This window comes from Nanorana parkeri, unplaced genomic scaffold, assembly GCF_000935625.1.
Source record: "Nanorana parkeri isolate BGI_ZX_2015 unplaced genomic scaffold, ASM93562v1 scaffold823, whole genome shotgun sequence".
Taxonomy (NCBI): Eukaryota; Metazoa; Chordata; class Amphibia; order Anura; family Dicroglossidae; genus Nanorana; species Nanorana parkeri.
Window position 1 is genome coordinate 512,482 of NW_017307091.1, and position 13,444 is coordinate 525,925.

At 40.0% G+C, this 13,444-nt stretch overlaps 2 protein-coding genes across 2 annotated transcripts; both read right to left on the minus strand.

Annotated features, from left to right (window-relative positions):
• Nucleotides 1-2,761: 2,761 nt before the first annotated feature.
• Nucleotides 2,762-3,706, minus strand: LOC108794220 (olfactory receptor 1020-like). The gene has a single exon (XM_018565222.1). It carries the CDS (start codon nt 3,704-3,706, stop codon nt 2,762-2,764), a length of 945 nt encoding a protein of 314 aa, XP_018420724.1.
• A 4,535-nt stretch (nt 3,707-8,241) lies between these two features.
• Nucleotides 8,242-9,015, minus strand: LOC108794234 (olfactory receptor 5V1-like). The gene has a single exon (XM_018565239.1). The coding sequence runs from the start codon at nt 9,013-9,015 to the stop codon at nt 8,242-8,244; it is 774 nt and encodes a 257-aa protein (XP_018420741.1).
• Between the last annotated feature and the right edge of the window lie 4,429 nt (nt 9,016-13,444).

Here is a 13,444-nt window from a genome sequence, read left to right on the forward strand (position 1 = left end):
TCGACTGAACCGAAGGGCTCCCGCAAGCTACAGCTGATCCTTCGGCTAGCTTTGTGAATAACCGCCTTAGGTATATACTATATGCTATGTACTTTTCTCATTTTTACATGGCTGACCTTAGTTGTTTTGCAAACCTGTTGTTTACTTGTTTACAGAATGCAATAGTTGATGCACAATTTACATCCAAAAATGGAGGTTGGTGAAGTGGCTCAAAGAGTCATATGGAGCTTCGAATGACAACCTGAAAGAAAAGAACAGCTGTTCTCTGTCCGAAAGGAAAACTGTAACTCTCCCAATAAAGATAAATAAAGTTGACCCAAAAGCACGACAGTTTTCCTGTAAATAAAAATTCAGGACAACATGTATAATCAATACATTTCCTGCAATAATGATGCCAAGCAAAAGGTGTTACTATATCACTATGTAGCCCCTATCACCCTTAGTGGAGTGGCTACAAGAAATGTAGTGATTGCCAGAGCTGTAGTCAGTCTGGTTGAATTAAAGTTGACATTTATCTGGTTAATTCCAGGTGTCTGGCATTGATTGTACCAGCCTGAGTGGAGTGTGACTCTGCTGCAGTGTGAGACAACAACCAATGGGGGACACTGTGAGTGTGTGTGTACTGTAGTCCACCAGCCAATCACTGGAGTTCTCATAGCCAGTGGTACATGCTGGGATAGGGCATATATACTCAAGGGAATTGCCATGTGCTCAGTCTGGTGCCAGTCATGGGTTAGTCCTGGTTGGGGTGCTGCCCAGTTTTGCTAGGCCTTAAGCCTGGAGGAGGCCTTGGCTACTGACTGAGGAGGAGAACCAGGGAACTGGATGGATGCTGGAGGTGCCTGGAATAGAGAGGACCTCAAGAGCAAGTCTGGTGTCTCTCCTACTGAAGATTCTGTGCCAATCCCTATTCAACTGTGCTCCTAATGAATCTGCACTGAATTTGTTGAATGGACAATCAAAGATAAGTGTAAGGATTTTCTAAAAATTGTTGTTACAATACTTGGGATGCCCCCATCCAAAGGTTCAATTAGAGACAGATAGTCTAAAAGGAAAAAGCCTCTGCTGGGCTCTTTTGCATTAGAAAAATTATAATCTAATTTCATGAAGTGATTAAACTTTATTGGGTACAAATATTTTATATTTTTGAGTAAAAAACATACAAATATAAAACACAGGCTTCAAAAAATGCAAAAAAAAAAAAAGTAAAATACAACTGATCCCAAACCATTGTGGACCTTATAAGATGGGTGGATAGGCAAGTACATTGAAGCAATTTGGCTAGATGCACATGTATTTGTAAACACTCAAGAGGGGGGAAGGAATCAGAAAGTAAACATTGTGGCTTCAAGGATATCGCAGACATCTATGGTGATTGGACAAGCTCTTCAAACCCATCCAATCAATCATTCTGCTTGAATAATAGTCAGCTTGTGGTGTCTGTTTAGGATTTAAAACACAAAGCTATGTCTTGATCCAGCAGAATGAGGCCTTTAGAGAGGTTGTCATCTGAATATTTGTGTCAGGGAACCAAGAATCCAGGGAGAAACTTAAAGTGCAGGTTAAAAAATAAAAAGAATTTGTGAAAATAATCAGGGCCGGCCTTAGGCCTTTAGGCGCCCTGTGCGAGAAAGCTTTACAGCGCCCCTCAGTGGCCACACCCCTCAGTGGCCACACCCCCAGTAACCACACCCATTTATCACCCATATTTTTGGTAAAATATAAAAAGACGGGGTCACGTCAGGTAAATAGACACCAAACATGTCAAGCTTTAAAAATAATAATAAACAAAAATGGAAAAAGACCATGGAAAAAGTCCAGGACGCTGTCAGTGCCAACTCAGAGGTCATATGTCAAAGTGGGTAGTCAGCCAAACTAGGTCAGGGAACACTGAGAGCAGGATGAACATAAACAATAGTCAGAGTCAGGAACCAGGAGATCAGTCAGCCAGAGCCAGGGTCATGCACGGAGAACAGGAACAACAGCAGAGTACTTGGTAGATTTGAACACACGCAAGGGCGGAGACTAAATGGAAAAGCTGATGGTCAAAGATTGAACTGGTATTTACAGCACTCTGATAAAATACGCTGCCAGGAGTAGTTGCAAAATGAAGATGTTTATGGTTTTGGTCATAAGAGGGCGCCAAAGAGGACACTGCACTGAAGACAGGCTGCAGCTCAACTAGACAAGGAAGGGTAAGAAACCCTGACAATTTGTCCCTGGTGGATGATTCACCTTTACCTCTTGTGCTAGTGACAACTCTAAAGGACTGATTTATAATGTGTTTGCACAGCATACAGCTACTACCACTAGATGGAGCTAAGAAGCATAGGAATTTCCTATGCTCCTCCAGCTAGGAGGAGTGGGTTTAGAGGTAGGCAGAAGAGGTTGCCTTGGGTGGTCTATTGAGAAAGAAGGGGCACAAATAAGTGTGGACCTAAAACCTGTCCTGCTGATGTAGTAAACAGCTCATAGTAAGTATCTGTCTACTGCTATTTATGCATCTTCACAGTGACTATGTAAAAGGTATTTATGGACTGAACCAAAGGGAAGAGGGCCAAAATTTGCCATTTTTACCTTGGGTGCTAGTGGACCTTGTCCCCACACTGTGCAGTAACATTTTTTTTCAACTATAGGTGACAATTTAATGAATTATTAGGATTTTTATTTTTTTTAGTGACATCATAAAAAAATAATAATAATACAAACATTAATAAAAATAATAAAAAAATAAATAATAATAACACTAATAATAAGAAAATTATACAACAAAACATAAAGTCTTTTTGATGGCTTCTTTGATATCCTTGTTTCTGATACTGTATATGATGGGATTGAGCATAGGTGTCACCACGGTATAGAGAATAGTCACTACTCTGTCTTGCTCTGCAGAAGAAGATGATCTGGGGTGCAAATGCATGAACATGATGGTTCCATAGTAAAGAGTCACAACAGCTATGTGTGAAGCACAGGTGGAAAACGCTTTTAGTTTGTCTTTGGTGGTATGAAATTTTAGGACAGTCAGTGTGATCCAAAGGTAGGACACGAGAATGAGTGTGAAGGAACCAAGAGCAACAATCGCTCCTGAGATATACTCTGCTAATTCATTAAACCAGATATCTCTGCAGGAGAGACGAAGAAGAGGTGGCATCTCACAGAAGAAGTGGCTGATGAGGTTTGATTTGCAATATGGCAACTGGAAGGTGAATGTTGTCAAGATTAAAGAGTTTGTAAAACTCACAATCCAACATCCAACCACTAAACCTGTGCAGAGTTTTTTGTCCATAATAAGGTTATATTGTAACGGTTTACAGATGGCGGTGTACCTGTCATAGGCCATGACTGCCAGCAGTAAGCACTCCACACCTCCCAGGGCTAAGTGGAAGTACATTTGGGTTGCACATCCCACAAAGCTAATACTGTGGTCCTTAGATATGGTGTTTACCAAAATTTTGGGAACAACTGTTGACGAAAAGCAAATATCAATGACAGAGAGGTTACTCAAGAAAAAGTACATGGGAGTCTGAAGTCTTGCATTAAGTCTCACAACAATGATTATTAGAAGGTTTCCAGACAATATCATCAAATACATCACTGAGAACATCAAGAGGAAGATTATTTGAAGACTGAAAACATCTGAGAGTCTTAATAGAATGAATGTCCTTACAAAAGGGTCAGTTGTGTTCTGTACACCAGTTCCCAGCATGCTGTATTTTCACATATGGCTTTGAGAAGTAAAATGATACAACTGGAGAGTGAAAAAAATACTATAAAAAAGTTTCTTTAAATGTTTATAAAATACTAGGAAATAGTTGATGCAAACCTTTTTCCTCAAATTATAAAAATAGAGGCTTATTTTTTCCCTCAATTTAATTTGATAAAATGTAAAATGACATGTAAATACATAAGCAACTAAATGCAAATACTTCAAATTGAATGCTTCAATTTTTAGTTTTATGGTCATTAGACTATAAGTTCACAGTGACACACATAACCAAAGAATATCTCTTAAGATTTGTAAGTTGTGCTGATAAAAAAAAAGCTTTAGCTCAATGTTATTACTGAATGGTAGACTAGTATATGTACCTTCCTTGTACAATGGCTCTCTCTTTATATAATGGTCAGTAATGACCCGTGCATTTGGTCACCATCAAACAACCACATGATGTGCTTCAAGTATATTTTCGGTTGGACTTCTAGAAATATGAGCGATGTTGACTATCATTGTGATAAATAAGTATTTGTAAATTCTCAGAGGAATGGACCAATTATTTTGCTCCTAATTGGGGCAGAAATAGGCACAATTTATTGTGTCAAAATGTGTTGAGTGATTTTTGTTTACCCAGACCAATTAAAGACTGATTTTGTCTCTGGAGGGAGCTTTTCAAATCACTGATTAGTATTTTGTAAAGTTCTATGTTCTGCATTCAGTAGCTTGTTATTTGTTTTAAAGACATAAAAATGTTATATTGTATCATACAGCCTAGTGAATTTATATTTAGAATATATATACACTATATTGCCAAAATTATTTGGATGCCTGCCTTTACACGCGCATGAACTTTAATGGCATCCCAGTCTCAATCCGTAGGGTTCAATATTGAGTTGGCCCACCCTTTGCCGCTATAACAGCTTCAACTCTTCTGGGAAGGCGTCCACAAGGTTTAGGAGTGTGTTTGTGGGAATGTTTGACCATTCTTCCAGAAGCGCATTTGTGAGGTCAGGTACTGATGTTGGACGAGAAGGCCGGGCTCGCACTCTCCACTGTAATTCATCCCAAAGGTGTTCTATCAGGTTAAGGTCAGTACTCTGTGCAGGCCAGTCAAGTTCCTCCACCCCAAACTCGCTCATCCATGTCTTTATGGACCTTGCTTTGTGCACTGGTGAGCAGTCCTGTTGGAACAGGAAGGGGTCATCCCCAAACTGTTCCCACAAAGTTGGGAGCATAAAATTGTCCAAAATGTCTTGGTATGCTGATGCCTTAAGAGTTCCCTTCACTGAAACTAAGGGGCCAAGCCCAACCCCTGAAAAACAACCCCACACCATTATCCCCCCTCCACCAAACTTTACACTTGGCACAATGCAGTCAGGCAAGTACCGTTCTCCTGGCAACCGCCAAACCCAGGCACATCAATCGGATTGCCAGACAGAGAAGCATGATTTGTCACTCCAGAGCACACGTCTCCACTTCCCTAGAGTCCAGTGGTGGCGTGCTTTACACCACTGCATCCGACGCTTTGCATTGCACTTGGTGACGTAAGGCTTGGAGGCAGCTGCTCGGCCATAGAAGCGCATTTCATGAAGCTCTCTACTCACTGTTGTTGTGCCAATCTGAAGGCCACATGAAGTTTGGAGGTCTGTAGCTATCGACTCTGCAGACAGTTGGCGACTTCTGCGCACTGTGCGCTTCAGCACAGTCATTTTACGTGATATTCCCTGATGGCAGTGACCTCCTTCAGCAGGATAATGAGCCCTGCCACACTGCAAAAATGGTTCAAGAATGGGTTGACTTGGCTTCTAAATTCTCCAGATCTCAATCCAAACGAGCATCTGTGGGATGTCCATGGATCCATAGAGTCCCCACCTCCCAACTTACGGGACTTAAAGGATCTGCCACTGATGACTTGGTGCCAGACACAACATGGAGTCCATGCTTCAATGGGTCAGGGCTGTTTGGTGGCAAAAGTGGAGCCTATTCAATATTAGGCAGGTGGTCGTAATGTTATGGCTGATCGGTGTATATATAGTGCATTTCCAGATCACATGACAAATGCCAGACATCAGGAGGGTTCTCACCTCTGATTCTTACTTTCAAGAGACATCCTCAGACAATCTAAGTAAGGCTGAAAAGGTGGTAAATAATCAATCTTTTAAGTATTTGTGAACAATTATAGTAATTTAAGGCTTATTATGTAGATTTTTGCATAAGCCCATCCATAACCCATCAAATAGCTTCAGATTCTTTGGGCTTGATTTCCTAAAGGAGTATAGACTAGTCGCATAAAAAAGTCAATTTTCACTTAGATTAAGCTGTAGTGACTTCATAATGTCCAAGCAAAAATCCTTTTTTTTTAAATTTCCCTACCACACAATTGGGTATTCAAAGGAGGTACTCTGCATACACTGTGATGCAAAGACTATCCTACTGCAGTGTTCATGGTGCAGATGCCTACTGGTACCGTAAAGCATGCCTGTGGTTAGGGTTAAGAACTTGCTACATAGAATTTTATTGGGCTGTGATTTTGCACTGTTTTAGGAGCTGTGGGGGGAATAAACAGGTAGCCAGTTCCGAATGTGTGTATGAAAGTAAATAATCTTACTATTTTGCTTGAACTTGAGTGGCATGTTGGTAACCCTGCATCAGAGCTACCTCACAACTTCCATGGTCATGGTTTGGGGGTCAGAGGAAAAAGTCTCAGTTCCAGACTTAATGAGTAAAAGTGGTTGATAAGGATGAAAAAAACTGGGACTTTCTGTTACCGTACAAAAGCTGGCCATACGCTATAATATTTTCTTCATTCATCCTGTGGGCTGAACAAAGAAAATATTAAAGATTCCTCCATCAATGCATACGAGCGTTGATCAAGGAATCTCCCGCTGTTTTCGTTGTATTATGAAGGCAGCCTATGGCCGTCGTTAGAGTACCCGAACAGAGCCGGCAGCTGTCCCTTCCAAGATTTTCCAACCAGCTCCTTCGATTGAGGGATGCCAGACGAATAGGTGCCTACACCGGCACCCACTGTGCGAATTTCGGCCGGTTCATCAAGAACCAGCCTAATTCCTACAGTGTATGGCCAGCTTTGATATTTTCAATCAGAGAAGTGCCACAAGTGCCTCAGAGTTTGGAGTGCTTTACATCACTTCCTGTTCATTCATGAGTTTCTCAGTGGGTGGAAGCACTCACTACAGAGGCTTCTACCCATCGATAACTGGATGATAGTAAATGTTTTACTATCACCAGTTTCTGAATGAATGAGAAGCCTCTGTACTGAGTGCTTTCCATTCATTTAGAACAGAGGCTGCAGAAACAGAGATTGAGGACTCCACCACGTCCTCAATTTCTTTTTTTATTTCAAAAGGGACATGTCAGGGGTCTACTAATAATAAAAAATAATAACACCCCCCCCCCACAAACACACTCACACACTCATGCTCACATATTATTAGACATGTGCAAAGACTAAAAATTTGTGTTGGACGAAATGAACGGAAACACATTTTTATGCTATTTTGGATTTGTCTGCGCAAGCGTGCCGCCATCCTGGAGGCAGGGTGCATCACACGTCTGTTGGGGTGGCACTTTTTCCGGGGTAGCAGCATGTTGATATGCTCAAATCAAGGTTGTTTTATTGTAAGTACAATCATTTGTTGTTATATCATTATTAAAAATGTGATTTTCTGACCAATTCAGTGTACCTCTTATGTTTTAGAAATATGACCTTAATGGAGAACTATGGGGTTAGGGCTTTTCCCCAAAGTTCTCCTTAGGGTAACGGGAGGACACAAACTAGCATTCTCCCGTCACCCTAGGCTCAGTATACCGCGAGCTACAGCTAGCGTTATACTGAGACGCCGCAGGTGAAGCGGATCCTGACAATTATGTCTGGATCCACCCAGCTGCGTGAGTGACAGCTGGCTCTGCCTATCTATAGGCAGAGCCAGCTGTACCTGCCCCTCCCCCGTCCATTCCGCCAGTCAGCGCTGGAGGATCAGAGCGGGGAGGGGGGAATCCAGCCACTCCCCTGTCATGGCAGAGCACCGTGACAGGATCAACAAGTGAGCGAACGCCGGTATGTGTTTGCTTACTTCCCGATCTACTGAGCCGACCTGTGACAGTTTCATTGTCACAGGTCGGCTAGAACTATGAGGCTGAGTGCAAAGCACTCACCTCATAGTTCTCCTTTAAGATAATTTTTTGAAATTTGGCAGCCCGTGGGTATGCAAAGGACCATGCGTAAAGCAGACAAAGAAGCCAAGCATTTTAATACCCTGGGAAAGTCTGGAGAATCTTGAAACAAATATAAAAACACACCCAAATAATATCATTATCATCATTACCTTTAGGAGAAACCCTGATATCATGAAAACACTTATCAAACCGTTAATTGAACATCCTTTTAAATGCATATTGAACAGTCACAGCTTTTTTTGCTTAATTATTTTATTCTTTTTTTTTCAAATAATTTTGTTATATGTTCTAAAACAAAATGTCTTTTTGATGCTTCCTTTGATATCCTTGTTTCATATGCTGTAGATCATGGGATTCAGCATTGGAATTATTACTGTATATAGAATGGACACAATTCTGTCCTGTTTCGCTGAGTAGCTGGATCGCTGTCTTAAGTGCATGAACATGACTGTGCCATAATAGAGAGAGACCACCAATATGTGAGAAGCACAAGTGGAAAAAGCCTTCTGTCTTTCCTTGGTTGACTGAGTCTTTACAATGGTCATAGCAATGCAGAGATAAGACCCAAAGATCAACAAGCAAGAGCCAAGAGCAATCAGGATGCCTGATATATATTCTGCTACTTCATTAAGCCAAATATCACTACAAGAGAGTCGTAGGAGTGGTGGCATCTCACAGAAAAAATGGCTAATGTGGTTAGACCTGCAATATGGCAACTGGAAGGTGAGTACTGTCAAGATGAATGAGTTAAAGAAACTGATGGCCCAACAGCTAGCAGAGAGCCATAGGCAAAATTTTCTGCCCATGATAGCAGTGTATTGTAAAGGCTTGCAAATAGCAGTATACCTATCATAAGCCATAACAGCCAATATCAAACACTCTGTAGATCCTAATGCTAAATGGAAATACATCTGGCATGCACATCCCCAGAAGCTAATACTCCGGTCCTTTGATATTGTGTTAACCAACATTTTTGGCACCACACTCGAGGAGAAACAAATGTCGATGAAAGAGAGGTTACTTAGGAAAAAGTACATGGGTGTCTGAAGTTGGGAATTAAGCCTTACCATGAGGATCAGTAGAAGGTTTCCAGATAATATAAGCATGTACAGCAGAGAAAAAGTGAGTAAGAAAACGATTTGAAGACCAGGATTGTTAGATAATCCAAGAAGGATGAAGTTTCTTACAAAAGTTTGATTGGTATTCTCTAAAACATTCCTTGACATGGCTTTATGGTTTAAATATGTAGAATGATAATAGTAAAGACCTGCAGAAAAAAAAGTATGCATAGAATTTATAAATTCTTCTTGATTAGTGATGGGCCGAACACCCTCGTGTTCGGTTCGAATTCGAAATTTAGAACATGGGAAAAGTTCGAACTCGAACTTAGAACTCAATGCAAGTCTATGGGACCAGAACTCTGAAAATCAAATGTCCCCATTTTGGAGGCTTATATGCAATTTATTGACCATAAAAAGGGTATGGGGATCCGGGTACTGCCCTGGGGGGACAGGAATCAATGAAAAAAACACTTTTAAAAAATAAAATTTTTAAAGGAGCTGTGATTTTAACATTGCTTAAAGTGAAACAATAAAAATGAAAAATTCCTTTAAATATCGTCCCCTTAACCTGCCTGTAAAGTGGTGCATCTGTACGATGTATATAACCTGCTGCAGAAAAAATGACATTTGTAAAGAAAAAAGTGCCAATTATAAAGAAAAAAAAAAGAAAAGTATGGGGTTCCCCCTCCCAACCAATACCCACCATCCCAACCAATACCAGACCCTTAAGGTCTGGTATGAATTTTAGGAGGGACCCCATTTAAAAAAAAAAAAAGTGAGCGGGTTCCCCTCAAAGTCATACTAGCCCCTCAAAGGTATGGTAAGAATTTTGACGTCACCGCTAGCTCCGACCAACTGTTTATATTTGTCCGTAGGACCAGAACTCTGAAAATCAAATGTCCCCATTTTGGAGGCTTATATGCAATTTATTGACCATAAAAAGGGTATGGGGATCCGGGTACTGCCCTGGGGGGACAGGAATCAATGAAAAAAACACTTTTAAAAAATAAAATTTTTAAAGGAGCTGTGATTTTAACATTGCTTAAAGTGAAACAATAAAAATGAAAAATTCCTTTAAATATCGTCCCCTTAACCTGCCTGTAAAGTGGTGCATCTGTACGATGTATATAACCTGCTGCAGAAAAAATGACATTTGTAAAGAAAAAAGTGCCAATTATAAAGAAAAAAAAAAGAAAAGTATGGGGTTCCCCCTCCCAACCAATACCCACCATCCCAACCAATACCAGACCCTTAAGGTCTGGTATGAATTTTAGGAGGGACCCCATTTAAAAAAAAAAAAAGTGAGCGGGTTCCCCTCAAAGTCATACTAGCCCCTCAAAGGTATGGTAAGAATTTTGACGTCACCGCTAGCTCCGACCAACTGTTTATATTTGTCCGTCACCTGACAGGACTTAGCTGTGTGAGCCATGATTGGGCAAATTCATCCATCATTACTTTGCCAAATCATGGATCTCACAGTGCACTGTGCTGTGATTGGGTAAAGTCGTGCACCTGAACTGTGGTCAGGTGCATTGCTTTACTCAATCAGGGCTCACAAGGCACTCTGTGGTGCGCAGTGCCTTGTACGGCGCTCGGCGGGCGAATAGCTTGCCAAACGCTTTGATCGTTCTTGTGTTCACCAAATAGCAGAGTAAATTCACTTTGGCTGAGCCATAATTTATTCACTTTTTTTAATACACATACCATTTTATTAAACATACTCTGTCTATCGTTAATATAATACATAACATGTATTATGACATATGATCATAACATTTAATATCCAGATTTATATTAATTTATTTTATGAGATGAAATCTGTATTTTTATTATTAAATAGAATAATACATAGAATAATAAAATAGGGATATATACAGTATAATACACAGTTAGATAGAAAACATGACACATGACAATATCATATTAATTAAGACAATGCCAAACATGAGATTATTTTTTTAGGAATTTTTATAAAATTATACATTTTTTTAAATATTTATTTTCATAAAACAGATTATATGGAGAAATTAAGAAAGTAATCAAATATTAGAGGTATGAATGTCATCATGTAGTATATCCCATACATTATGAGTATATTAAAATAGCAATTCTGCATTTGCAAAACTACATTTCTTCAAATCAATAATGACCCTGCAATAGTGCAAAGTATTAAATTAAATATCTAATTTAAAGGAGAATTATGAGGTGAGTGATTTCCACTCATTCTCATAGTTAGAGCCGACCTGTGACAAAGAAGCTGTCACAGGTTGGCTCTATCGATTTGGAAGTGAGCAGAAACACTTCCCCATCGTCTCCCTGCAGTGATCCCTCCCCTCTCTGATACTCCAGCGATGATTGGAGGAACGAATGGGGGAGGGGGTGGGCACAGGTGGCTCTGCCTCTAGATAGGCAGAGCCAGCTGTCACTCACGCAGCTGGGTGGATCCAGACAGTATTGTCGGGATCGGTCCAGACTGCGGCACTCTCAGTATATCGCGGGCAATAGCTTGATATATATACTGACCTTTGGGTCACGGGAGGGTGCTAGTATATGTCCTCCCATGATTCTGAAACATGAACGAAAATTATGGGGAAAAACACTTACCTCATAGTTCTCTTATAAGATTTTGTTCATACCACTGTTCATACTCTGCATGTGTAAAAGTGTGTGCGTAAAAGTGTAGAAAATCTCCTGTAAGGAAATAAAAGGTAGATATTATACTCACCTTTCCTCCAGGTTTGGTGCAGAGTAGTGAGGTCATCCTTCTGCTGGTGAGATGCCGGGGAATGGTGAGTACTTTAAAACTCCTAAGAAGACTGTAGCACAGTGCTAGGAGCACCTTCTTCTGAGATTTGGTCATCCTTCTGCTAATGAGATGCCGGGGAATGGTGAGAACCTCAAAATTCCTAAGAAGACTCTGTAGCACAGTGCTAGGAGCACCTTCTTCTGAGATTTGGGCTACTCTACATGCTCCAAATTTTGCTGGAAGGAGGAGGACATCACCTTTGCCTAGGTGTCACAGGAGGAAGATTGGGGAAAGGTGAGTATATTATCAAACATTTGTCCCCCTATAGGTGATTTCTTACACTTTAAAGTGACATAAAAGTAACATATATCCCCCCCCATGCTGCTTTAAGGACTTACCTTAAATTATGCTTCTTGCGCCAATCATCTTCTTCCTTCCACTTGTATTCAGCAATCCCCCCCAGCGCTGGTGGCGGTCTCTGATCCAGCGCAGACTCCTCAGGTCCCATGGTGCATGCTCCCGGCTGCATGTATTCACCTCCACTGTGTCTCTCCACTTCTCTCCGCCGAAGATCTATACTGCGCATGGGCCCGCCCCATCATCCTGCATGGCCACTCAATAATTTTCAGATCTTCGGACGGGAGCAAGCGGTGGAGAGTGAGGTAATTCATTACCTTTTTGGTAGCTTTTTAAAAAATATATTTTTGCATATATCTACTGCTTGCAAGCAGTAGATATATGTAGAAAAAAGGAGAGATTGATTATACTTCAACTTACCCTTTTAAAAAGGCAGAGGGGGCACGTTTCAAAAGCAGACCTTGTATTTTAAATGTAAATGTTTTTGTTTGCTTTAAATTGCCTTGCAGAATACTACAATAAATTCTTGAAGACTAGAAGGAGGCGTCCTATTAGTTTCACAAATATTCCTGTCCTTGTACATGTGTTATGGAGACTCTATGCTTTTTGTTTCGAGAAATGCTTTAAAAGATACAGTATGTGTCCGTTGGGTGTTGTCTACTTACATATGTATTAAAAAGGGCTCTCTTGTACAAGCCTCACACTTTTTTATTTCAGTCAAAACACTTTCCTCCCTGTTCTGCAGGCTACAGACAATAAAATCTGAATCTCTTCAACATTGAGAAATATATTCTGTAGAAAAACGGTAAAAATAATTAAAAAATTGTGCTTCCATTTAATCTTTTAAGGGCTATACATTTTTCATTGTAGACCACACCAGTTTTTTTATTCTGCAAAACAATGTAATTTTAATACCTTATTACTGGGAAGGCCGATCTTTTTTCAATACTGAAATGCACCCATGATGTAGGAATTCTATAATTATTTAATGTTCGGGGCATTCATGATTCTTAAAGCATTTTACATTACAAATAATTTCTGTAGAATGTCGCTTAAACATTTAGGTGAGTTTAGAATTCTTAAGTCCAACTTGGGGAAAAAAGTAACGAAAAAATAGGCTGTGGGTGTGGGGGAAAAAGCTTGAAAACTAAAAAGAACTGGAATTAAAAAAAAAAAAAAATATCTTACAATTGACCCTACATTTTACAATGTGGGCGTATAGTTAGATGATATCTGTTTCACAAAATGAGTTAATAATATAATAAAGGAAACAGATAAAAAAAGTAATACTAATTATTATTATTATTATTATTTATATTCAGGATTTATATAGAGCCACTTGTATCTTACTCCAACAGCAGTCCACAATTT

Excerpts from the sequence above, each read along its gene's own strand:
- LOC108794220 (XM_018565222.1), bottom strand. The coding sequence starts at position 3,706 with ATGCTGGGAACTGGTGTACAGAACACAACTGACCCTTTTGTAAGGACA.
- LOC108794234 (XM_018565239.1), bottom strand. The coding sequence starts at position 9,015 with ATGCTTATATTATCTGGAAACCTTCTACTGATCCTCATGGTAAGGCTT.